This window comes from Desmodus rotundus, chromosome 9 (genome assembly GCF_022682495.2).
Source record: "Desmodus rotundus isolate HL8 chromosome 9, HLdesRot8A.1, whole genome shotgun sequence".
Taxonomy (NCBI): Eukaryota; Metazoa; Chordata; class Mammalia; order Chiroptera; family Phyllostomidae; genus Desmodus; species Desmodus rotundus.
In genome coordinates this window covers 81,684,826-81,712,444 of record NC_071395.1, presented here as the reverse complement: position 1 = coordinate 81,712,444, position 27,619 = coordinate 81,684,826, and the positions used below count along the sequence as shown (strand labels likewise).

At 43.1% G+C, this 27,619-nt stretch overlaps 2 protein-coding genes and 1 pseudogene across 3 annotated transcripts in view; 2 read left to right on the top strand and 1 right to left on the bottom strand.

Moving 5' to 3' along the window:
• Nucleotides 1-27,619, top strand: part of MYO1D (myosin ID) — a 310,477-nt gene that overhangs the window by 187,175 nt on the left and 95,683 nt on the right. For both annotated transcript variants that reach the window (XM_053911384.1, XM_024564798.4), the window contains exon 21: nt 26,195-26,349. In XM_053911384.1, the coding sequence (XP_053767359.1) occupies nt 26,195-26,349 (155 nt within the window). The remainder of the gene's footprint in view (nt 1-26,194; nt 26,350-27,619) is intronic.
• Nucleotides 20,087-22,405, top strand: LOC139441140 (52 kDa repressor of the inhibitor of the protein kinase pseudogene; annotated as a pseudogene).
• On the bottom strand, nt 22,941-23,548 carry LOC112308522 (large ribosomal subunit protein eL32-like). Its single transcript, XM_045199074.3, has one exon. It carries the CDS (start codon nt 23,534-23,536, stop codon nt 23,129-23,131), a length of 408 nt encoding a protein of 135 aa, XP_045055009.2. The 5' UTR covers nt 23,537-23,548; the 3' UTR covers nt 22,941-23,128.

Here is a 27,619-nt window from a genome sequence, read left to right as displayed (position 1 = left end):
TCTTTCAGTGTGCGAATTCATCGGATTATCCGTTGTGCTGTTCTGGCCAGTTTCTGTTAATTTAAAAGCAAAACACATTGCAGAATTAAAGAGAAAATTTAAAGAGAACTAAAATTAAAATTTAAAGAAGGAAAAACTCTCAGTTAACCATTTTTTCATTTTATGACTGAGACCGCCCCTTCCTCTTCTCCACCGTTGACCCGTTCGTTATTCGCGCTCACCATGATTCTAACAGGTCAGAGCAGTAGAATCCGTACCTCGTGTCAGTAAACACCACAGCCCTATTCGGTTTCCCTCGGGAAGTGACTGCCTCCACTAGACTATCTTTGCTGTTGTAATCATTTCTTTAGTGGTAGTAGCCCATTGGAATAGTGATTTTCAAACTTTTTTCATGAGGCTTGGGATAATTTAAGTAAAACTGAGGTCATTGGATTGGCAGACCCTTGGAATCTTTTACTGACGTATGGGACACCCCTACCATGAGTTCATTCATGTCTGGGCAAATGTCTTAACTTTTTTATTGGCTTATGCCTTACATGCAGAAAAGGGCACAGATCTTAAGCATATAGCTTGGCGAATTGCCACAAAGTGACTTCACCTGTGTAACCATCACCAAAGTCAAGAGATAGGCCACTAGTAGGACTCCCAGAAGCCCCCTTGTGTTCCCTCCCACTTACTACCTCTTCCTTCATTTTCAGGGGCATAATCTTGCTCATTTGGAACTGAATGCAAGTTAAATCAAACATTATGTATTCCTTTTTGCTTCTTTCAGCATTATGCATATGAGATTTGTCCATGTTATTTCATTTCCATTGCTGTGTGGTGTTCCCTTGTGAAAATGTACCAGTTTGTTTATTCATTCATATGTTGATGAATATTTGAGAGTCTTTTGGTGTCGTGTGCATACGTTTTTGTGGGACAAATACCCAGAAGTGAAATAGCTGTTCAACGTTCATCAGTAATTCCTGTGTTCCACGGTAGTTGTACTGGTTTACACCCCTAACAATGCATGAAAGTTACAGTTGCTCCATTTCTTGTCCAATACTAGGTGCCGACAGTCTTTTAAATTTTAGCTATTCTGGTAGATATGTGGTAGTTACGCATTGTGGGTTTTCCCCCAGTTTTATTGGATATAATTGACATATAACATTGTTGAAGTTGAAGGTATGTGATTCGTTGACTTGTTACATATAAGTTACAGAATGATCGCCCGTGTAGAATTAGGTAACGCCTCCATCACATCCTACAATTACTGTTTCTTTTTTGTGGTGAGAGCGTTTCAGATCTACCCAGTTAGCAACTTTCGAGTATATAATTCAGTGTTGTTATTAGCTTTCATCACCATGCTGTACAATAGATCCTCAGAACTTCTTCATCTTATAACTGGACATTTGTTTCCATACCAACGTCTCCCCATTTTCCCCAGCGCCCGACTCTTGACAACCACCACTCTGTTTCTGAGTTAAGCTGTTTCAGATTTCACGTGTAAGTGATATCATGGTGTTTGTCTTTGACTCACCTCACTTAGCATAATGCCTTCAAGGTCCATCCAAGTTGTTGTAAATGGCAACATTTCCCATTTTTTCTCATGGTTGAATATCTCATTATCCTTACATACCATGTCTTTATCCATTTGTCTGTTGACACATGCACATTGTGGTTTTATTTGCATTCCCTTTGTTACTAATACTTTTTGTGTGTTTATTGGTCATTGGGATGCCTTTTGTGAAGTGTCTATTCATCTCTAGCCTATTTTTTCTTTTGGGTTTTCTTTTTGTAGCTGATTTCTAGGCATTCTTTTTATGTTCCACATATGTGCCTGTTGGCGGTTACATGTGTTGCCACTATTTTCTCTGACTCTGTGATTTGCCCTTTCATTCTTTCAATGATGTCTTAGAACATAGTTTTCCTGTTATTGTCATTTACCTGATCAGTTTTTTTCCTTTAAGATTGATCTTTTTACTTTTGTTTAAGGAATCATTCCCTACCCCAAGATTGTGAAGATAGTCTCCCCTGTTATATCCTATACGCACTATTGCTTTGCCTTTCACATTGACGTCTACAGTCCACCTAGAATTGATTTTTGTGCCTGTGTGAGGCTGCCGCCCAGGGTTTAGTTTTTCCCCATCTGGATAGACCCTTGTCCCAGTACTGTCTGCTGAGAAGGTCGTCTTTTCCCTGCCGCTCATCAGGGCTGCATCGGTCATAGATAACTGTGTCCACACGTCTCTTTCCAGTTTCTCTGCTCTGTTCTATTGGTCTGTTGGGTATCCTTGTGCCAATTACTGTTTTAATTACTGTTGGACCAAGATTTTATTAATTTCTAAAATTAATAAATGTTTAAAGCCCCTCCCTTCCATCTCATCTCCTTCCCAACATAATGTTCTCATTAGCTACATCCATATGACGGGAAAGAGAGCTGAGGATGGTTGTAAGGCAAATCTTACTGGAAAGAGTAATTTACTGCGTACCCGTTTTCTCTGTCAAAGTCAAATGCATTTAGGAGCCAGGCAGGTTCGGAAATGAACGAAGCACATACCTCTTCATGGGGCAGCCTCTGCTCACCTGTCACCACTTGTGGTTACTGCTGAGTCCAGCATGCCAGATCTTTGGATTCACCTAGAAAAAGCTGAAGTCTGTATGTTACGTAAAATCTCCTGGTTGTTAAATGCCAGGCAAGCCAAATAAAATGCGGCTGTAGGCCGTTTCCAGCCCACAGGCCACCAGTTTGCTACTCCTATTTTTAAAGGTCTCTACTTGTCATTTTTGATTCTACATGAGCTATAACCATATTCCTTGGTCTCCTCCACACCAAACATTAAAAATTCTAAAATCTATGATATGTTTTATTCTAGACCTTATGTGGTAGAAACAGACACCAACTATTTCTCACTTGTGAAAAACTAACTGGGTGTGAGCTGTAGAAGAGTATGTTTTCTACTTCAATTAGCAAGGAAGGGAGGGAACAAAGGAAGTCTTTGGTAGCGGTATCTTTCCTGCCTTCAGAACTTGCTACCCCTCAGAGTTCACTGGCACTTCTTTCCCTCTGACTTTCTGTTATGATATTTCCAGATGTTCAGAGAGGTGAGAGAATAGGACAGGGAACGCCCCTGTGCCCTCCACCTGCGTTCAGGGTGTGTTTCTTTGCTTGCCGTACTTGTTTGCCCTCTCTCATGGCACCGCGCCACCAACCTGCTCCTGTGCACATTCTCCTTCATAACCATAGTACTTTCTTCATGTCTAAAAAATTAATGTTTCCAAATATTTAATATCCCACACATACTCAAATTTCCTCCATTGTTCAAAGCCTATCTTGTAAATACCCTATTTTTTTTTTTTTTTAAATCCAAACGTTTCTCAAGCATCTGCTCCGTTTTCCATCCCCTCCAGTACAGGAGTCCTGGTTTCTTCACATCCTTACCAGCACTTGATACTCATGACATTGACCTTTTAAGGAGTCCAGGACTAAGTCTTGTCTAGATTTGCCTGATTGTTCTCTGGTGGTTCATTTAACTTACTCTCCTAGTCCCTGTATTTCCTGTAAACTGGAAGTTAAATCGGGAGGTGTTCGTTTTATTTGAATATGCGCTTTCACATACTTAGCATTATACCTTGTGTATCAACAAAATTGGCACATGCACAGCTAGTTCTGCCTTGTGGGTCATCTTTGGAAAATTTCTTTGTAGATAAGCTGTTACTATGTTGCCCCCCGCTATTGCCTAAATTTCCTACAGCTTATAAAATAGACCCCCTGTGTTTTCCTGGGAACAACTAAAATTTAGCATAAAAATTAAGATAAGTATCACCATCAAACATTACCTGTTCATAAGTTGCCTATCACTGACAGTACCTGTTATTTTTATTTCTTTTTTCATTCTCTTTTCATACGCAGTATTTTCCAGTACTTGGCTCTTACCATTTTTTAAGCATTTGTCCTTCATTAATCCTCTCATGGAAAATCTGCACAATCACTGCAGATAAAGTCCCTGCGGAACCTTTACTCCTTCCTTTTGCCAGCACCCGCGCTGGCCCTGGCAGCTGCCCTGACACCCTTCATTCTGTCCTTGCAGTTCCCTCTCTGTTTTCTTCTTCTCGTACAGACCATGGCTTCTGAGTCTGGGTTTGGGTTAAAGAATCATAAATCATGCCAAAGCCAGTTGTCTTGCCACCACCCAAATGGGTTCTGAATCCAAACACCACGGTGACATCTGGTGTGGTCTTCTACATTTTGGCACCAGCATTTTGGCTGGTTTTTCCCAAGTTGCTGTCTTAGGTACTCTTGCTTTCCGAGGTGAAGGACGTCAGTGACCATTTGTTTGTGCCAAAGTCGTTGTTGGGCATGAATTGCCCGGTCCAGGTAGTTACCAGGCACCATAATGGCAGTCGCTGCTCAGGCAGCCAGGGAGGAAAAGCTGCCTGATGGTTCCTACATAGCTCTACACCATCATCTCTCCCCCCGAACCGCCAGCCGCCTCCAGTCATTGTACTCTCTGTCTGTGCCTTTTCTGGACTGTCACATAATGACGACCATGCAGTATGTAGCCCTTTCAGACTGGCTTCTTTCACTTGGCAGTGGCTACTGAGGTTCTTCTGTGTCTTTCCATGACTTGGTACCTCAATTCCTTTTTAGTCACTGAAAAATATTTTATTGTGTGGATATACTGTAGTCTGTCTATTTGCTTATTGAAGGGCGTCTTGGTTGCTTCCAGTTTTGGGCAAATAAGAGTAAAGCAGCTTTACTGCAGGTTCACATGCAGGTTTTCCTATGGACACAAGTTTTCAGATCATTTGAGCAAATGCCCATGAGGAAAATGGCCAGATCGTGTGATGGGCCTGAGTTTGGCTTTATAAGGACGGCCACGTGGCCTTCTGAAGGCTGCACGGTCTTACTTCTCACCAGCGATTCATGAGAATTCCTGTTGCTCCACACCCTCATCAGTATTTGGTATTCTCAGCTTTTTTGCATTTTAGGCATTCTAGCAGGTGTACAGTGGTATCACGTGTTTTTCCGTTACCTTAAACTACAGAGCTCAGCACACAGTGGGGACTCAGTTCATCTTCAGCTACAACCACTAGCTCTCCACTCTCTGTTAGGAATTGGTGTGCGCTCAGGGGATAAAGACTGATCTTTCCATAAGCCTAAACAAAATGTAGCTCCGTGATAAACTTGGAGCCTTTTCCCCTTCCACTAGCAAAGTTATTCAGTCAGCTTACCATTCAACAATGATTCCAGTCCCTCTTCCCAGGAAAGATAAAAATAGGAAATTATGATAGTTTTCTGGAAGTATTTTCAGTAACAGTTCTCGCAAATGGTGTGGTCAAATAATTGTCAGCGACAGCCTGAGAATGAAACATTCAAGTTACAGGTGACACCTCTATTGGCCACAGGGTGACTGTCTGTGTGCAGACACTGCATAGTTGAGGTTAGGGTTTCAGCCGGCCGGAGTATGTGTTATTGTCAAATTAGTATCCTTCCCCTTGAATCACTCTCTACACTATACTTGTAAGCTGTAATGTCAAATTAAAACATTAATTCCAATACAGTTGCCAAGAAAGGTTAAAATTTGTACAGGAGCAGTGGGGTCGGGAGGTGAATGGTTAGCAGAGCTGGGAGGGAGACTGAACTGTGATTTCTGGGGCTCGATACGGAGAACAAAGGCAAGAAGTAGTCCACAGAATTCGTGATACTGCACCCAAAACTTTGATCACAGCCTCTCCATCACTGAGAACCATCCCCGAGATCACTGTAGATTGGTGGGAAAGATCACATCCGGTGGTTGACACGCGTTGCCTGAACCCATGCACCTCTGCCGTTTGAGTCATATGGACCTCGACTCTTCCCCAGCCAGCACTCCGGGAGCCGGTTGCCAAGACTGAGTTTAATTTGCATAAACATAAAAATCTGTTCACTGGTTTCCAGTGAGACCGCATAAACTGAAACACTTGACCTGACCTCAGCTGGGACAGCTCCTACCCTTTTGTGGGTGAGTTGTGCCCAGTGGGTTGGTTTAGAGAATGTTTGAATCTGCCCATTAAGCTGTTTGATACAGTCCCTTTTTATCAGTATGGTCTTGATGGCTAAGGAAGCAGCCAGTTAATTACACGAATACATCCTTTAGTTCTGTGGAGAATACGAAGCAAGCAGGGAAGAGAAGAGAGACAATTATCTGAACTGATGTGACTGCGATGTAGCAGTAAATGGATTGTAACTGTGCCAAGCTTCATGCTTTATTTCTCTCTCTGACGTGACTTGCTGGAACGATATCGTTTTATTTGGAAGACGGGTCGTCCTTGTAATGTGTCCAGGGGTGAACCCTGCTGGAATCCATGGGCTGCCAGCTCTGCTCCCCATCACCATTTCTGCAGCACCCTACCCTCCTGGCAGTGTCCCAGGAGAAGGTGTTTCCATGGTAATCAGTGGAGGCAGTCAGCTGATGTCTGGCACCACCCGAGCTGGTGTGTGCCAGCCTTCTCCCCTCTCTCCTCCCTCTAGCCTTTAGACTGTTTATTAATCCTCTTTAATGGAAAGGATATAATCCCTTAATGTCAAACACGGAGTGGCACTCAGGTTTATTTATTCATTTAGGTAATAAATCCCCCTTCCTTAGTAATTCTCAGCAGGTCCTGGAAGCTGTATTACTTTGAACATCTTGTGCAAATGTTTGTATTTTTGCCTGTTATAACAAAGAGAATTGTTTACTAATATTAGATATTTGGAAACCCCTATTCTTAGGGGAAAAAATGATGTCTCTATAAAGAATTTTTAAAGATATGAATGTTAAGGTTTCAGTTTCATTTTGTAAGAATCTCTTAATGCTCTGATGGCTATGGCAATGAAAGTTTTTCCATGCCCCTTATAATTTTTTTTTAGCATTCAGTGATTTTATTATTGGATTTGAACAATCCATGTGAGTTTAAGTATTTCTAAGATATGTGACATCTAGCCATGTTCTCTTATTTTTTTTTTCGGTAAGAGAGAAAGAAATGAGAATTTCAGAGCTAACCTATTGATTGTCTTTCTGACACGTGTTAAGAAGTAAATGCCTTTTGTCACAGTGGTCAGAGACCACAGCTTAGGTTCAACAGTACTAAGCAAACCGATTTATAATATCAAAAGTCAGTGCTCTCCAGCAGGAGGCACAGTCCATTTTCATCAGTACAATGCTTGGAAATTCAATTACAAATGGAAAAGATGAACCAAACCAGCATCTGAAAAAAGCAATCATTGGAGCCAATTCATGACCCCTTTTAAAAAGCTATCTTGTTAAAGAAACACAAAGCCTTTTTAAAAGCCGAAGTATAAGAAAATTAGTACAACATATTTATTTCTGTTTATCCAGAGGTCAGATTCCTAGAAACAAGATCCTTTTAAAACAAAGCCCTAAGTGGGGACATACACGTAAAAAGGTCTCCGCCTGTGCGGAAATAGATGGCACCAAGCCAGGGCAGGGCCCTCTTTTATGCAGTAAACATTTGTGGGCACCTACTGCGAGCCGCGCGTTTGCCGGGCACTAAGCAGTGGCATAGCGCATACACCACACAGTGTCTGCCCACACGGCCCACAGCACAGGCCTGCGGCAGCTGTGCGGGTGCCCGGGGCTGTACCTTCCCCTCCAGAGGGCACTCGCTCAGAAAGACACAGTAATCTGTCCAAGGTGGCAAAGCTCACGGGGAGGGGAGCCCTTGGGATCACAATCCTGACGACGACTTCCTGCCACTGCTTCCCTTTTATGACAAATAGCACATACCACGAAAATCCTATTTGAAGAGGAGGGAAAAATAATAGGACTAACATTTGTCACGTGCCCCATGCCAGGCATTAGGTGATTTAAATATACTGTATCTCCCTCTTTATAAGAACCCGTGCAGGAAGTTAAATACCATTTGTTCAGTGAAAACCAGTTCTCAGAGAAGTTGGCCACCAGTGCAGGATTTCAGTGCACATGTTTTGGACACCAAAGCCCAAGGGAACCGTAAGCCTGGTCGTCTTCTGGCTCAGTTGCCTGCGATATGCTCTTCTCTCTCCCATTCCCTTTGTTTATTTGTGTAAGTCTTTCTTACAATAATAATTGCTTTCTAAAATACCTCATCTTAACCTTTTAAGAATAAGTGGCTTGTAGGCCCAGGGGACCCTGCAGGGAATGACATAATCAGGACTAGAGCTTCTGTACTGGCCGTGTTCCGCGTGTCAAGGGCTCTCGAGGATGGTCCACTGGGACATGGAAAAGAAGAAAAAAAAAAAAACGTGTTTCGTTTCTGTTGGAGACAAAGGAGAAAAACAGCACCTTTGAAGAGAGCTGTCACATTGTGCTCCTATTTGCACAGCTGTTTCTCTCTTAATTGCAATCCTGTCGTTTCCAAGAAGAAACATGTAGGGAAAAAGGTACTGCACACAGTCTCAGGCAGGCCAGGAAAAAACGTGCTTTCACGGCTAACCTGATTCTTTGGAGATTTGATTTTTGTTTTATTTGGTTTCCACTTTTAAATCCTAAGTCAAAAATGCTAGTAGCTTCTAACTCAGGGGTCCTCAACCTTGGCTGCACATTTGGAATATCCTGGGGCCACCTTTTTCAAATTCCGGTACCCACGCCTAATCATCAGCATGTTTTAAAGCTCCCCAGGTGAGTATACTGTGCAGCCAGGGAGGAAAACCACTGATCTAACTATTCTGTTCCCAAAATCTATTCACTCGTGTTGTTCTAGCTATTTCTCTTGAAATCACTTGTTAAAAGTTGGACTTGCCCCCAAATTTAATTCTGCCATGCGATTTTTTTCTCACCTGCCTGTGTGCACGTATGCGAGAGAGACAGAGATGGGGAGAGGGAGAGTGTGTGCGTGCATGCGTGTTCTAGAAAGCTTTGCAATCTTGTGAAGAGAACTCTGTGACCTCATTTACATCTTTTACTCTTTGTCTTCCACACGTTCAATAAATTTTGATCATCGGCTCTCCACTACTAGGTTCTGTGGCACTGCGCTGGGTGTCAGGGAAATAAAGACGAGAAAGACAGAGCCTCTGCTTGTCGCTTAGTGATGTGAGGCGAATATAGACAGAGGCCATCACAGTATAGCCTGTTACGTGCTCAAACAAAGGTCAGCGTGAACTGCTGGGAGCGGACGGGGAGGAGGGGCATGGGAATGATTTCTAAGATGAGGAAGAGGTTCAGGGGTTCATGCACACATGTAAACCCTGTGCATTTTTCTACCCTGGGCACCTGTAGCTTTTCTCAGACTCTTAAAGGAATGCATGAATTGTTGTTTTGGTCAATACAGACCAACAGATTCAAAATGGCGTGATGGGGTTTATTTTCTAGGAAGCTCATTCTGACAGCATGACAAAGTACAGGCTGAAATGGGATGAGGCTGGTGAAATAAATACCATTTGGGGGGCTCTTGAAATAATCTCAGTGAAAACAATGGCACCAGAAATAGAAAAGACAAGCTGTAAGAGCTTTCTGAGTTACTCTTAAAGTTAAGTTTTTAACAAATATTTTCTCTGTGCCAGGCACTAGTTTTCTACATGTATTCATTTAGATAATTTTGCATCTTCCCTATGAGGTAGGTAATATTATTAACCCCATTTAAGGTGAAGAAACTGATGCCCAGAGCGTGGGTGAGACTTACCCAAGGACATAGAGAGCCAGTGCCCAGAGCTGAGCCCAGGCTGTCTGTCTCCAGAGCCTATGCTCTGCCTGTTCCATGCTGCCTCCCAGCCAAGAATGGATGGGGGTTTGGGGGTGGAAGAGAACTCTTTTTGGGCTTGGGACACAGTGTTTTGGGTGGCACTTCATTGAAATAGGGTCCTGAGAAGGAGAACATTGAGGGCAGTGTGGCGAGTTTCATTTTGGCCAGGTCAGATATGTGGTCCCATGGGCCCCCCAGGGGGGCCTGTCTGTCCGCCCACCTGGAGGTCCAGAGAAAGGTCCAAGCTGGACATTAAGTTGAGAGTTACCAGTATTTTAAAGAGGGAAACTTGCAACTGCCTTCCCCATACACAAGGCTGTGTCGTCCACTGCTGTGATATGGGCCCCCTGGCTCCTCAGTTGTCCTATAAACTCTCCAAGGAGAAAGCTGCATTTTCTAACTCATGGGCGTGTGTGATCTGGAAGAGAGAATTGGAACTTCCAGTTCTGGGCAAGACGGGATGGATGCATTTCTCCCTCTCCCTCTCCCTAAGTATAGCTAAAAGCTCTGGACATTACGTTATAAGACAAACTTATGTCATGTAAGAAGACTGAAAAATGGAGTGCAGGTGGACTAGCTAAGGACCTTAGAATTCAAGAAGCAATATGCCAGTGAGCTCCCTGGGTTTCCTTTTTGCCTCCTGTGTACCCTGGACTGGGAGCTGGAAAAGCCCCCAGCACAGAAACACCAATATGTACCGACAAGAGAAGCTGTTTCTCTCTCTTGCCAAAGGACCAGGAAATGAGCAGCCTAGCAAAACAGAAACCTGGACTTCTACTCCTGTCCCACAGTAAAGCATTGCTGCCCTTCCCCACTGCTGGTCCATGTGTAGTAGGAACCTACAAAAATAGAAAATTTAATTAGATCCAGAGTCTGATAACACAATGCCCAAGATGACCAGGGTGCAATCAAAGATCGCTCATCATCCCTAAAAGAGAAAGATACTAGTGCACAGGTGTTCCACTTGTTGGCGAACACAGGATAAGGGAAATAAACCTAAAATTGAGTGAATAACCTTTTTGCATTGAGAGGATCATTAATTTGTATGGTTAAAAAAATTCAATCAGAAGACCAATTAGGAAAGCAACTTAATTAAGTTGGTATTTTAAGAGAGAGAAAAAATAAATTCAAAGTGGATAATATGAAACTTGACTCAATTAGTAAAACAATTAGCATTATAAAATAATAATTTTATTGTCTAGGGCCAAGTTATTTAATAGTTTTACCTAAATCAATGGTTGTGCAGTTACAATCACTTGAGGAGCTTTTAAAAAGTAGATGCCTGATCCCAGACCAGTAAGCCAGTATCCCCAGTGATTCTGATAGGCAGTCAGAGTTGATAGTCATTGGCCTAAATGAACCACAGGTGACAAGTAGAATATAAGTGAGAAGATTCTAATATCCTCCGAATAGTCAAAATAGACATGACAGTTTGTGCACTAAATTTCGCGTGTTCTTTCTACAGAAGCGCCCTCTTGAGCCATTTGTCTTGCTCTGTGCTCGCTTGTGATGAATCTGGTCATCTGTTTCCCAAGCCCACAACAGTAACTGTGACGGAGTCAGTCTCTCACAGGCAGGCATATTGATAGTTGCAATACGTGAAAACAGAAGGTACGGGAAGACTCAGAGGAGACTGAGTTCCATTCCACTAGACGGCTTGGTGTTCAAATTGTTGAAGTGATTTCTTGAGTTATTTCCTCAGAGCAGTATTTCTGGAAGTAAAATTCAGCTTTTCATGAAACTACTGAATTCCATGTTGCAAGGCAAACCCAGGAAATCAAACTGCCAGGTGCTCTCGGAGAGAGACCTCCAATAGGCCTGTCTGAGAGTTTTAGCAAAAATAAAACAGCCGTTGGGCTGACCCATGAACTGGTAGGTTCTAACACCTTTCTTGTAAGGAATTTGACAAATTTAATCTAAAAATAAAAAAGCTAAATATACGTGCCACCAAGCAGGCACTCCCAACAAAGGGCAAAAATCCTTCAAGCATTCGAATTAATAGGGGAGGCTCTGGCAGGCCCGGCTCCCTGTGTGACACTCTGCAAAGGAATTTGTATTTAATTCTGGCAAGTACAACGTTCATGTGTGATGAGAGCATTATCTAGGTTGTAAATTTTCTCCTTGATGGTGTGTGGGATATTTAGAAGAAATTGAAGTTCAATGTGCAGATGTTATTTATTCAGTGCAGTTAGATGGGTTAGTATTGGACACTTTCTAAAGAATTTTACTACATTACTTTCATCAAGCTTTTAAAATCAAGAGGTGAAAGCCGTTGTCAATCAAAGACACAAACTTAGCCCTTTAGTCAGTTGATGACAATTATTTCCATTGGCCCGAGCGTATTGATCAATAGTACGGGACTCATAACGAGCTCCTTGTGTGTGAAGTCGATTGTCCTGGCTTTAAGACAGTTTTTGTGGCTGCTCGTGGCCTGTGTTTTGTATGATAGGCTGTTAGATTCTAATTTCCCTGTTAGAATGTCACGTGGTTTACACATACCGGCTGCTTTGGGAGCTTGTGGTCCAGGGGTGCAGCCCCATGAACTCCAGCAGCCCTGAAGATGCCCCTGTTTTAAAGCACATTACAAGTTGATGTTCACCATGACAACTCAGAATCCTTAAGAAAGTAAAATAATAATTTTATCATGTTTAATGAAGCTGCAAAACACTTCTAAGTATAGTGTTTTCTTAAGTATTGTTCCAACATGATAACATTTTTAACATTTTTGCTGAAAGTGATATTTGTTAAAAAATGAACTCTCAGTTATCCCAAACTATGCATTCTTTCTGTGATAGCTTGACAAAATTAAGATTTCTCCATTTTCTGGTCACAACTGCTGCTTACCCCAAATTCGCAACCACAGCAATTTCATTACAGGCCTGGGTTCTTTGGGTCAGGAATTCAGGAAGGGCAAAGCAGATGGCTCGTCTGTGCTCTGCAATATGTGAGGCCTCAGCTCAGAAGACAAGAATATGGTGGGGGCGGGGGGGGGGGGGGCATTCGAGGGCCGGAGGCTGGAATCATTTGAAGGCTCATTCACACAGGTGACTGACCCCTGGCTGGGAGGACTTGACGAGTGTGACGCGGACCACAGAGCCTTCTGAGGCCTTTCAGACATGCTTGGCTTTCTCATAGCATGGCGGCCTCAGACGCCTTACAGGGTGACCTGGAGCTCAGAGTGTGAATGTCCCAGTGAGCAGGGCAGAAGCTGCTTCCCCTTTTATACCCAACCTCGGAAGGCATACAGCATCACCTCTGTCTCAATTTAGTGGTAAAAAAGCAAGTCTGGCCCTGGCCAGATGGCTCAGTTGGTTGGAACGTCGCCCTCTACACCAAAACATTGTGGTTTCAGTCCCTGGTCTGGGTGCACACAGGAGGCAATCAGTCGATGTTTCTCTCTCCTCTCTCTCTGCCCCCCCCCACCACCTTATCATTCTCTTTCTTTTCCCCTCTCACTAAAATCAGTAAAAACTAAGCCCTCAGGTGAGGATTAAAAAAGTAAATAGGTAAAAGCAAGTCTGTGGTCAGCCCAGACTCAAGGGCAAGGGACATAAACCACTCCCCCCCATTTCTCAATGGTAGGCGTGTCAAGGGATTTAAGTCTTCCACAGTCTGTTACTTGGTTAAAAATTATTTACATTACTCCTCCTTCAAAATGCACTTCCCCATGTCCTTCCAAGATGCCCTGAAGTCTCATCCCCTTATGGCATCAGGTTCAGGGTTGTGGTCGAGGATCTCATCGTCTAAGTCAGCGCACATGCAGTTCTCAACAAGAATTCCTTCAACCTAGAGACCTGTGAACATCAGATCTTTAAAAAGACAAGTTACCTGCCCCACATGCCCAGCATACGATGGTGATACAGGGATGGAGTACCCCAGAAGACACTTCATTCCAAGAGAATGGGGGGTGGGAGGCACCTAAGTCACTGGCCCACTGGCCATCTGTGTTTGAGGCTAAGCAGCCTTCTTAGTCTCCTCCCTGCCTCCAAAGGTTGGGGGTCCAAAAGCCTCGTCACATGTTGTAATGTCTCTGTCCCTTTCAGCCCAACCTGGTACAGTTCCTTTGAAATCTTGGTGGACTTAAGTGTGCATCAATTTATAATCTGCCTTATTAAACACAATACACACCCACAAATCTCTGCAAAGATATTCTTTTGAACTCGGCGTCTTTTGAGCTGCTGTGGGATAAGGTCCTTTAGACTCCTAAGAGCCGTGTCGTTTAATAGAGAAAATTTGTAGAAAATACCCTGAAGATCTTTAGAGAGGCTTTCTTCTCTGGAAGTTTCTGTGAGGCACCGCCTTAGATCTTTCTGAGGTTTTGACAAAGGATTTTACAGTCCCACTCCGGATTTGCTCATTGCCCTAAAATCATTTCATTCAGAATGATTTGCCGTCTGGAGAAGCTGCAAATAAGAAAGAGTTTCATTTTCAAACTCAGGAAGAACAGGCTCCTTTATACTTTCTCTAAATTTGGCCTGAAAGCTGAACACTTCTTTATTTATTTTAATCCTCACCTGAGGATATATACTTTGATTCCAGAGAGAGAGAGGGAGATTGATCCACTGCCTACCATATACACCCAACCAGGGACTGAACCTGCAACCTAGGTATGCGCCCTGACCGGGAATCAAACCCTCACTCTTTCTGTGTATGGGATGACGCTCCAACCAACTGAACCACACCAGCCAGGGCTGAACAGTTCTCTATTAAGATTGTCTCTTTCCTCGTGTTTTTTCACAAGACAGCAAGAAGCAGCCAGATGGCATTTTCATTATTCTGTCCAGAAATCCTTGTCTAGATTATTGAATTTGTTAGGTACATTTTCTATTCTCTACCTTCCCATAAACAGCGATGTTTCGAATTTTCTGCCCCTTGATAACAAGGGTCCCCTCTCCTCACACTTGAGATAATACTGTCCTTGCCTCCATACCCTCAGGTCCTCACTGACCATCTCCCTAAAGCTTGGCGTGACCCTACCAACCATCTCCTGAAGGCTCTTCCAGCGTCTACCCATTTCCCAAAGCCGGTGCCAGCTGCTTTAGGGTCGTGTCACGGTAGCACCTCACTCCTCCTTCCACACTTGTATTCCAGTTCCAGTACTACGTAACAAACCACCCCATTTTAGTATGGTCATGGGTTCCATGGGTCAGGGAATTTGGGAAGGGCACAATGGGTCTGGTTTGCCTTTGCACCATAATATCTAGGGCTTTGTTGGGAAAACTCAAAGGCTGAGGGTTACTCGACATCTGGGGCTTGGAATCACGGGAACCCTCAGTGCTGACTTGTCTGGCACTGGGGCTGAGGGTACCCAAATTGGACTGCTCACCACTGTCAACACCTGACCTCTCTGAGAAGCTTGGGTTCCTCACAGCAGGGCAACCTCAGGACAGTCGCCTCTTCCCAAGTTAATGAAGTCCCTTAAAGATGTGTGTAGAGACCACTGTCCACAGAAGAGAAGAGTTCCTCCCACTTAAGAAGACTATAGAGTAGCTCTGGCCAGTTGATAGGAGCGTCGTCCCAATACACCAAGGCTATGGGTTTGATCTCCAATCAGGGCACATACATGAAGCAACCAATGAATGCATAAACAAATGGAACAACAAATCAGTGTTTCTCCCTCTCTCAAGTCAATCAATTTAAAAAAGAAAAAGAGGAAGAAGACTACAACAGAGCAGGGATGTCAAACTCATTTTCACCGGGGGCCACATAAGCCTCGAGGTTGCCTTCAAAGGGCCAAATGTAATTTCAGCTCCTTCACAGTTAAGGAGTAGTTACATTTATACAGTCCTGAAATTATTTCGGCCCTTCGAAGGCAAACGAAGGCTGATGTGGCCCCTGGTGAAAATGAGTTTGACACCCCTGCTATAGAGTAACTGCTTACTGGGACTAAGTCTGCCCCAGTAAGGGGAAAAACAGGGCTCAGATTGAAAACTAGACACGAAGCACATTCTCCTCTCTAGTTAGTCCTGGATGATTCTAAAGGAGTTGGTCATCAATTAAAAGGTTAACTCTTTTTAGTAGTTCTGGCCAAGATGGGGGCATAGGTAGAAACCCTTTGCTTCCTCGCACAACCAGAAGGAGGATGACAACCAATCTAAAATCAATAAACAACCAGAAGTGCCAGAAAACCAAACTGCATGGAGCTCCAACAACCAAGGAATTAAAGAAACAGTCAGACAGAACAACCAGACCGGTGCGCCGAGACAAAGAAATGTGGCCCAAATGAAAGAACAGAGCAAAGCTTCAGAAAGAGAGCTCAGCGGTGAGGATATAGCCAACCTACCTGATGGAGAAGTTCAAGCCCTAATAATAAAAATGCTCACAGAACTGATTGAGCTTGGTCGAAAGATGAAAAAACAAAGGAAAGATACCCAAAATGAAATAAAGCAAAATATTCAGGGAACCAACAGTGACAGGAAGGAAACCAGAACTCAAATCAACAACTTGGAACAAAAGGAAGAAATAAACATCGAATCGGAAAGGAATAAAGAAACAGAAATCCAAAAAAATGAAGAGAGGCTGAGGAATCTCTGGGACAACCTGAAACGTTCCAATATCCGAATTATAGGGTTGCCAGAAGGAGAAGAACAACAGCAAGAAATTGAAAACTTATTTGAACAAATAATGAAGGAAAACTTCCCAAATCTGGCAAAAGAAATAGACTTCCAGGAAGCCCAGAGAGTCCCAAAGAAGTTGAACCCAAAGAGGAACACACCAAGGCACATCATCATTAAGTTACCCAAGATTAAAGATAAAGAGAGAATCCTAAAAGCAGCAAGAGGAAAGGAAAGAGTTACCTACACAGGAGTTCCCATAAGGCTGTCAGCAGATTTCTCAAAAGAAACCTTGCAGCCAAGAAGGGGCTGGAAAGAAGTATTTGAAGTTATGAAAGGCAAGGACCTACATCCAAGATTACTCTATCCAGCAAAGCTTTCATTTAGAATGGAAGGGCAGATAAAGTGCTTCCCAGATAAGGTCAAGTTAAAGGAGTTCTTCATCACCTTATTATAGGAAATGTTAAAGGGACTTATCTAAGAAAAAGAAGATAAAAAATATGAACAGTAAAATAACAACAAACTCACAACTATCAACAAATGAACCTAAAGGAAAAGACAAACAATGAAAACAAAAACTAAGCAAACAACTAGAACAGGAACAGAATCAGAGAAATGGACATCACATGGAGAGATTTCAGTGGGAAGAGGGAAGGCAGGAGGGGGGGGCGGGGGGGGTAAGGGGGAGGGAAGAAGCATAATTGGTAGGCATAAAATTAGATGGGGAGAGGTCAAAAATGGTTTAGGAAACAGAGAACTCAAAGAACTTATATGTACAACCCATGGACATGAACTAAGGTAGGGAATGCTGGATAGTGGGGGGGGGTGCAGGGAAGAGGGGAGATAAGAGGAGAAATTGGAAAAACTGTAGTAGCATGATCAATAAAATATACTTTAAAAAATGTTAACTCTTCTTAAAGTAACAAGAACTCAAGAGTTCTTGGCCTATTATATTATTAGAGGTTTTTGTCATAAAACGTCCGTGTCTTGTGATGCACACGTTTTGCAGAAGTCTTCAGCTTCTTGAAATGATTGTTTGGGATTCTAGAATTTATAGCTAGCATTTGAAAACCCCACAATTCTCACTGACAAAGCATGGGCACGCACACAGAAGCAGACACATAAAGATGCAGATGGGGAAATAAAGAGGAATCTGAAGCAAAAGTGACAGCAAGCAAAATGACATCTAGTTACAGTGGACTCCAGGGGAGTAGTAACCCTATCCCCTGACCTTTTGTGATTATTTGTAACTCAAGACACAATTTTGCAGCTATAGACGTTTACTTGATATTGGTTCTTGTCCTACAGAGACTGGATCTAATCCAACCACTCTTGTCTCATAACCTCAGCACAATTTTTGCTCCTTACTGACAACTAGAACTTGGATACCAAGGATTATCTGTCCATTAAGAGAAATCAAATGAAGTTAAATTCTATCACGAGGACTCTTACTATAAGAATATATAGGCAATCAAAAAGTTGAAATTCCAAACCACTTATTTCAAGGAGTTGTGAATAAACCTCTGTTTTATTATTATAATCTAAATAGTTCCTTTCAGATTCCCATTATAGCATTTTGCTGGTCTCTCACCTTTAAAGATGAATTATTAGTTTCTGTAAAATTTTCATAATGGCACAGCCCATGAAACCAGAGAAAGGATAAAGAGAAAATGCGGTATTTTGTGAGTTTGTTCGTACCACAGCGGACACCTGGCTTTCTAGGTCTAAGTGACCGCACTAATCATCTTGGTTCTCAAGAGCTCCCTAAGCCAGTGTGGCTTATATGTATAGAAATAAGACTTTAAAAAGAACAATTAGAGCGAACTCTCTGGTATGTTGGAAATGTTCTCTATCTTGATTTGAGTGTCAGAAATCATCCACGTATGCACTTAAGATCCGTGAATTTTATTGTATGTAAATCGCACCTCAATTTTTAAGCTCCTGTTTGACAGGTTAGGTTATGTGGAGTGTTTTGGTGGGGTTGGTGTTATGTCCTTTAATTTCCAGTTCTTTTCTACCCGCTGTTTGTGAAAGTAGTAAGAGATAAGAGGTATCCATTAACATACTTGATGTTTATTGTTTAAAAACGGTGTTGAAAGATCCAGGCCAGAGTCTCTGTGCTCGGTCGCAGTGCTTGTTTTCGGTCCTGGAATACTTTCATGGGGCGGAGGAAGTCCCTGCTCTCCTGTGCAGGTAACCCATTTGTTATGCCTGCACACTGGAAGATTTCTCTCCCTTTATTCGAGAAACTCAATACTTTCTCTGGGCTACATACATTTCCATGTGATTGTTAAATACGTTCAACTGGTACCTGTGACTCCTTTCTCTCTAAAGACTGAGATCTTTGACATTGAGAAATTCTATTCAACCATTCTTTGATTTTCTGCAGTATCTATTCTCCTACTTACTACTTCCATTGTGTTTTCAATTTGTCGTGTTTATTTTTCAGAATTATTTATTTCACTTTCTAACACTGGTCTGTTTCACTTATTTCATAAATGAGAATGTGAAGTTGAGGTTTTCTCTTCTGGCCTCCCCTTCCTTGCACTCACAGTGTGGCAGAGGAGGGCGCCCGCTCTGAGTCCACAGACCCGCCTCTTCCTTCCCAGCTGCCAGATCTTTTACTGGTCTGCTTGCGTCCTCTGGTTGGTCCTCCTTGCTGAGGAGGCTGTGAGGATTGAGATGGGTTATAATCAGAGACTGTATTTACACTGTTCAAATATTCAAGACCAAAGGAGAAGTAGGCTTAGATTTATGTAAGCATATAGATCCCACAGAGTATAAGAAATGTGAAGGCAACTCCAAAAGCCTTGACAAGGAGTTTCGCTTCTGTTCAGGAAAACTTACTGGTGTGTTGTGGCTGCCCACCGATAACTGAGGAAGTGGCACTTCCCTAACTGTCCTATTTCCACACAGTCCCTTCCCTTGGCCTGGCACAGCTGTAAAGTTTTCAGATACTGCTCTCATATCTTCTCTCAGATTAGAATGTAAAAACTCTTAAAGGCAGAGGGGTTTTGCTTATTTATCTTTTTATGCCTTGAGTTGCTACTATTTCATCGTTACCACAATTTTTTAAAGTAGGCCAGGCACCTACTGTGATCTTCATGTTGCAGAAAAGGAGAGAGGAAATTCAATGACCCATTCAGGATCACCTGGCTGACCTGGGGTCAACACCCATGTCATCCCTCACTCCCCTGCTTTCCCCTCCTACCACCCGGGCTCTCAGAGCCAAAGGAGACAGTCCAGCTCTTTGTCCTGCCTTGGAGATGGCAGGGGCAGTCTTTCTCTGTCTGTGTAGCAGAAGATGTATATCAGGCACTGTTTTCCTCTGGGACTCTGGCACGCCCATAGGCCTGAGCACACACATGAAGAATTCCTAGAACAGCAGTATGAAGCCCCCCCAACAGGCTGGAATAGGGAAAGGGGGGAAGAGAAAGCCCACACTCCGAGAGCAGAGTCTGAGGCTCCTGTCCTCAGGCCCAGACAGCACCTGGGCCGGGGCTGTCTGGAGGGTTTCAGCACTCGTTGCTGAGTCTCCGTCTCTGACCCCCTGCAGCTCACGCTCCTGGGATGTGCTGGCAGGGCTACCGCTGTTAGAACTCTCATTTTATCAAACTTTAATCAAGCTGTCCTGTGAAGTGCTACATAAATTCAATTTTGGATTTTGTGTATGGAATAATCAAATGAGAGAGAAGCACCGCAGACATAAAATGTTTTTTTTAAATGAAAGTGATACTTTTAATTTAATCCTCTAAAAATCAGCTGGATGGGATACATCTTAAGTGGCAGAAAGATTGATGTGTTTTCTCTTCTTACAAGTGGCTTCAGAAAGCCCATGATCTCCATTGGTTTGTGAACTGACTTCTAATTCCTTGAATATTTTCTCTTCTCTCCATCAAGAACTGACCCTGACATTCTTTAAAATCAATCTAAAACTCACCCTCCTATACAGATTTATTCGGCCTCTCCTCCCAGTACACGGGCCCTTCGGGAGGGGGAGTGCTGGACAGCCGAGGCCCAACTTCCGCAGTGCCCCCAGCTGTGCAGGGAAGAGCACACAGTGGGATGTGGTCTTCCTCCGGCTCCCACAGGGTCCAGCCAGATGCCAGAAGTAGGTGGAAAATAGTAGGAGAGCACACTTAGAAGATAAAACACCTGACCAACTAAATAAACGTTATCGATTATGTGCCAGACACTTCGGGACCTCTGTAATCTGTACAACTAGTCCTTATAGGACAGTTCTTGGAGATGAGGTGATACCAACATTTGATCTTACCAGGCATAGGAGCAATCAATCTACATAATAGACACAGAAAACAAACAAAAGACAAAAGAATTGCATGAAGATGAAATCAGGACACTGAAACAGAAAAAAGTGAACAAAAACATAAAGAAACGGCAGCAGTGCTCAGCATCCCAGTGCAGAAGGAGGGTGTGAAGAACCGGAAGAAGACATTTTACCTTGAACCCTTGGAGAGAAGGAAAATAAAGAATACTTAAAATCTGTATTTGAAATTCTGACTTGTATGTGCAAACAAAACATGCCTCTGGATGGACATGGAAGCTGATGAGACCCCAGAAGGTCTCTGTACTCCTGATCCCTTTGGAGCGCTGCTGGAGAGCTGCATAAATCCTGGTGAAGAAGTTCGGAGAAGGCGCTTTGAGAGCACAGCAGTCCACACATCATTCTGTTCAAAAGTGCAGCAGGGACGGGTGCCAGAGGCCTGGGAGAGCTGCTCTCGGGAAGACGCCCTCAGGGAGGTGAGAGCCCCTGCCCGTTTGTTGACAGTCTCATACCTGGGAGAGGCATCTGTGGGTTCCCCGTCTTTCGAATTCGATGCTGCAGTTTGGGCTGTGAACTTTCACACTATGATAACTGAGACTTGGGGATTAAACATGTAGTATTGTTGTGGCCAGACTTGTCTTGTGTCCAGTGGATTTTCTTCCAAAATGAAAGCAGTGGCTTATAGACTTTTAGAGAAATGTCCCCAAGCCATCTACATACTCTGCTCTTCCTGTGCCTTACGTATGTGGTTGGCAGAATCGGTGCTTGGTGTGGGAGTGTCTGTTGCATTAGGAACAGTTAAAGGAAGTATGTGCTTTTTTCCATCGATCACCACAACTGCTTTTAGAGCTTGACAATGTCATTTCTGTCCTCTTTCAGAACAATGAAGACGGGTAGAGAACTCAAGGAAATGTGCCATTCATTCCCAGTGGACAGGCAGGCATGATGCATTTGAAATGTTAGTAGACCTCCTACAAGCACTTGTTTTATGTTTAGATGGTGTAAATGGCGACACAAATATTAGATGGAGTAACTGTGTAGCAGGCAGAACATTTGCACTCTGTAGTGCAATAACAGATTTTGATGTCATTGTTACCATTGTGGTTCTTAAAAGTGTACCTTTTACAAGGACCTTCGGGGAAAATCTCCAGGCGCAAACACCTGAAGTCCTCTTTGCAGCCCGTAGCTTGACTGCAGTGCTGCATTCAGCAAATGACGTGATGGACAGTATTGAAGTTTATCATGAATTTTGGTTTGAGGAAGCCAGCAATTTGGCCACCAAGCATGATATGTAGATGAAGCTCCCTGGGAAGTTCCACAGAGCTCAGCAAGGGAGCCCAGAATCTCAGCTGACCTCTGAGCGTCACTATAAAGAAGCTCTCTGGTTCTAACCACGGAACACGTTGTTCAGGAACTGAAAACTCTATTCTCAGAACAGCACCTCAGAGCTCTTCAATGCTCGTCTCTGGTACCCTCTGTCATGGGACAGCTCAAATGCAATGCGTTGGAGGGGCACCGTGCTGCCCCGGACAGAACCCTGATGCACTCTCCGCTGCACCGCATTGGTTCTGAGTCGAGCGGAAACACAGAGGGAAAGATAACTGAGCTTCACCCACCACTTCTTCCTGGTGTTTGTGCATTGCCGAAGGTGCTTTGTATTCTTCCTCTGATGAAGATTAAGAGTGAAAACTATGAAAATGGGCAAAAGTGTCTCAAAGCATTCCTGAGGAACACTTTGACAGACCAAGTACCTCAGCTTTGCTTACCATAAATTTTGATATAAAACATGATTTGGATTTAATGGCGGACACATATATCAAACCCTATATAACGAAGTTAGAACTTCCTTCCTATAGACCATTCAGAAACCATCGAAAATACCTGAGAGAATACCTTTAAAACAGGTATTCTCTTATATCTGATACTGAAAAAATCTGTAAGAAATTGGAAAACATTTTATGGAGGAGCTATAAGGTATATGTAGGCCACGTGATCACTGCATAGCTTGAGTACATCAGCCATTGCTAATCTGCCTGTTTGAGTTCTCATGCTTTGGAGAACTGATCTTCCGGAAGATGGCATTTGCCGGTGCCGTGATACACACCTACATGATCTCTGCTAATGGCACTTGGGTCGTTTCAGCTAAGTCATTTTAGACCTCACACTTATTTTTCACCGTGGGTCCAGTTGTCAGGTATTGAGTTGTCAGTTCTTTGAAGAAATATATTTTGAGGAGGTGTGGGAGGAAGGAATACATTTCATAAAATCTTACCGTGAAGCTCATGACTAGTCTTTGAATAGCAGAAGTTTTAAGTGTGCTATTAAAGACCTGTAATGGCCCTGACCGATGTGACTCAGTTGGGTGCCGCCTGCGAACCGAAAGGTTGCTGGTTGGATTCCCAGTCAGGAGAGCACAGGCCTGGGCTGCAGGTTTGGTCCCCATCTGGGGCGTGTGCGAGAGGCAGCCGTCAGTGTTTTTCTCTCACATCCAGGTTTCTTTCCCTCTCTCCTTCCCTTCCACTCTTTCTAAAAATAAATTAATTAAATCTTTTTTTTTGGCAGAATTTTAAGGTTTTATTAACACAAATACAATGTGCACACAATCTGTCTACTCATTTTCTTCTCTGCGCAGCCTGGCATAGGGATTGGTGACTCTGATGGCCAGCTGGGCTGCTCTTCCCACAGTGGCTCTGCGGTTCTTTGAGGAGACGTTGTGCGCAATCTCGGCACAGTCAGGTTTGTTGCGCATCAGCAGCACTTCAAGCTCCTTGACGTTATGGACCAGGAACTTTCGAAAACCACTGGGCAGCTTGTGCTTTGTTTTCTTGTTGCTCCCATGACCAATGTTGGGCATCAAGATCTGGCCCTTGCATCTTCTGCGCACCCTATTCTCAGTACCTCTGGGTTTCAGCCAGTTCCGCTTAATTTTGACATAACGGTCTGACTGGTGCCGAATGAACTTCTTGGTCCTCTTTTTGACAATCTTGGGTTTCACAAGGGGTCTGAGGGCCTCCATGGTGCCAAATAAGAGATGGCTGCCACCTCCGTAGGCAGCGCCAAGGAAGAGAGAGAATAAATCTTTTTCAAAAATCTGTAATAGAGCCCTGGCCGGTGTGGCTCAGTGGTTGCAGTATCATCCTGTACACCAAAATGCAAAAGGTCACAGGTTTGATTCCTGATCAGGGGACATACCTAGGTTACAGGTTCAGTCCCCAGTCAGAGTAAATACAGGAAGCAATGGATTGATATCCATCCATATCTCTCTCTCTCTCTCTCTCTCATCCCCCTCAAAAACTAAATCTGTAATGGACAATTTAGGGAATTAACAGACAGGAAAACAAACATGTGAGCTTGCCGAACAAGGATTTCATTGTGGATTTTTTCTTTATTCCATGAACAAGATACAGTTAAAGATTTAATGGGAGAACCTGCCATTGTTGTTCCTCATCTGGTTGTTGCTGTTTACATTCCTTTGTTGAGCCTATGTCTTTTGTTTTAATCCAGGGCGAGCCCGTGTCGTCATAAGCTTTTGATTTTGGAGAGACAGAGAGAGAGAAACAGAAACATCGACCAGTTGCCTCCCATATGGTCCCTGACTGGCGATTGAACCCACAATTTAGTTATGTGCTCTGACCAGGGATCTAACCCACAACCTTTTGGTGTACAGGATTATGCTCCAAACACCTGAGCCACTGGGCCAGGGCGAGCCCGTGTCTTCATAAGCTTTTTAGCAGGTGTAGGTCCAGCATTTCTGTTTCATGATCAAGACAGGATCAGAGGCCACGGAGACTGACAACCGATTTGTCGATTTTATTCTGTCCTTTTTCCATGACTGTGTCTCCTGCCTCGTCTTGATTTATAAGCAAAACCTAGAAAACCTACACAAACCTGTTTTGTGGTTATCTAGAAATAATGCAGAAACCATTGCTGTTATTTTTGGTGAAGAAAGTCAATTTTGTGTAGTTTATTTCAGTGTAAATAAAATGAATTTTGTTTTAAAAAGAAAATTTACTTACTTGATGTTTAGGAACACTTCCTTATACAGCTTATGTCCATTTGTACACGGTTCTTGAAAAAGCGGGCTGTGGTAGAGAACGCGGGTCTGGTTATGCTGCAGGCCTGAGGTCCAGGGCCGAGGTCTGCAAACAGGCAACCCCACTGAGCCTCATTTGCCTTATCTGTGGGGTGTGGGCATGGAACTCGGTGGCCTTCCAAATATATGAACTGTTACAGTTGTTGGGTACTCTTCTCTTCCACTGGGTTTTGATCACCCCCACCCCAGGCTGCCTGGCGCTCCTCGTTGCCCCCAGTGGGTACCCTGACTGTGCTGATTGCCAAACTATACTGACAGCACCTGTGGTGGCCAGGAGGTGGCACTTTGGTATCTTCTGCAGTTGAAGAACAAACCACAGAAGGAGAGAGCACTTGGGTTTTTGCTTTGCTGACCACAATGGAATATCTAGGGATCAAAACAATCAAGGAGCTATGTTTTTTATGTTTACATGTAATAAATAAAATCGGCTTTTGGTAGTGGTGATGGTGTACAGGTCTGTGGGTCTTAACACATGCATAGATTTGTGTAAGACAAGTCAGGAGACAGAGTCATCCATCACCCTCCAAAACACCCTTGTGTCTGACTCTCCCTGATCCCAAACCCTGACAACCACCGATCTGCTTTCCATCCCTAGAGTTCTGTCCTCTAGAGAATACCACTTCAATGGAGTCACACAATACGTAACCTTTGGGGACTGATTGCTGCACTTAGCATAATGCCTTTGAAATATATCCATGTTATTGATACCAATGATTTGTATCATTAGCTCTTTCTTTTTTATTGCTGAACAGCATTCCGATGTATAGCTGTAGCAATAAGCATCGGTCAAAGATGTTTATCCATTCACCTATGGTGGGTATTTCAGTTGCTTCTAGTTTTTGGTGATTATGAATAGAGCTGCTGTTAATATACATGTATACGTTTTTGTGTGAACATAACCTTTTATTTCTTTAGGATAAATGCCTGGGAGTGAGGTTGCTGGGTCACATGGTACTTCTATGTCTAACTTTTTGACTAACCGCCAAACTGGTTTCCCAGAGATTGTACCATTTTTACATTTCCACCAACAGTGTATGAGTCTGGAGTTTTCTTTTTCGAAAGATCTTTAACTACAAATTTAATTTCCTTAATATACATAGCAGTAGTCAGCTTCTCTATTTCCTTTTGGGTGAGTCGTGGTAGTTTGTGGCTTTCAAGGAATTATTTGGTTTTGTCTAAGTTGTTGAATTTATGTACATAGACTGGTTGGTTGGAAATATTCCCTTATTATTCTTTTAATGTTTATGTGGTCTGTGATATGCCCTCTTCCATTCCTCATATGGTAATCAGATCTTCTCTCTTTTATTCTTTTAGACTAGAGATTTAACAATTTTACCAACCTTTTGAAAGACTCAGCTCTTTGTTTCATTGATTTTTTTTCTGTTGATATTTTCTGTGTTCAATTTCATTAACTTTTATTCTTTATTATTTCCTTCCATACACTTGTTCCATGAAACTCAATAAAAAATTGAAATCATTGGGAATACTGAGAAAAAATTTCTCATTCAATTACAAGAGGTCTTTTTAAATGTATTCCTCTGAGAACCAGCCTGATAGTTTTCCGTGCTGTGTCCTGTGCAGTTGACCGGTCTGAGCGTCTCCAACGGGAAGGACCAACTGGTCGTGTTCCACACCAAAGACAACAAAGACCTCGTGGTCTGCCTCTTCAGCAAACAGCCCACCCACGAGAACCGGATTGGAGAGCTTGTTGGAGTCCTGGTGAATCATTTCAAGAGGTAAAATTTGAGTTTTGTAACTATACAAGTTTTAAACATATGAAGTCTTTCGTCATAATTCTCACTGAACTTGTTTCGTGCCAATTTTAGTGTCTCGTGTTACTTTCCTTCGTGAGGACAGTGTAGATCATCTGTTTCACAGAAGGCAAAATTAGCCTCCAGGCTCAGTTTCAAGATTAGGAAGGATCCTCTACTTTTCCAGCCTCCTGCTGAACCAACAGTGAGAGATCTCGCTAATGGTGGCTTCTTCCCTCCCCATCCAAATGTAATTAAATCAAAAAGATAGAAAAATTTCTTTTTGTCCCAGCATCTCGTTTACCCCTAATATAATCAGTGAGCGTGTCTGCTGTGACTGTGAACCAGCCAGAAGGCAGGTTTAGAGTAACATGGGGGTCTGTGACAACTAAAGGGGTTCTTGACAGAGGCAGTACCCTCTACAGAAACGTGGCATTGTGCTGGAACATGGCGCGTTCTGAGAACTTCATGGAAAACAGTGATGATACCTGGGGTACTTCCGTGTGTGTGTGTGTGTGTGTGTGTTGTGAACAGTGAAAGGTGTGAGAAGTATAAACAGAGAGCAGGTCCTGTGGGTGATCGGGACCAATGAGTGGATAATTTTAAGCGGGGGAGTGCTGTTGTCTTGGTATTTGTTGGAGTTGTTTTAGAGGTGGGCTTTTCTTCCCGCGGTAGGTAATGGAGTGTTTAGGGTAGGGTGTTTCTCTGACTTCTTCCCATTGTGGCATACCGTCTCTGCCTCCCCCCACCCTGCTGCCAGGACACTGCTCCTCAAACTCGGTGACTGAGAAGTGAGCCCGATGTCCAGTTCCTTCTCTTCTGAAAGACGTTTACTAAGTTGCCAGAAGTAACCAAGTATTCCTTATGAGTATTGCCTATTCTTCAGGTTTGGACATGACTTCCTTATCTGAGCAAAGGCGTGTTTACAGTCAGATGTCACATGTCTAATTCTACTGTGTTCATTTTTGCTGCTGAATGCATGGAGTATAACTTTGGAAGTGTGCTGCACAGACTATTTATTTTACGTTATTAAACCGCGTATTCCAGATCAAAATAGACCTTTAACTATCCTCTACAGGTAAATGCTTTTAAATGCTATAAATAAAATAACACGTAATGATCATCTGGTAGAAAAAGTAAGGATCTAAATAAAGAATTACCAAAAAGTAATAATAAACATATGGGCCTTTGAAAAATTCCCTTCCATCTGCCAAATAATTATAAAGCTCAGAGAAATACTGAAGAGTCGAGACTG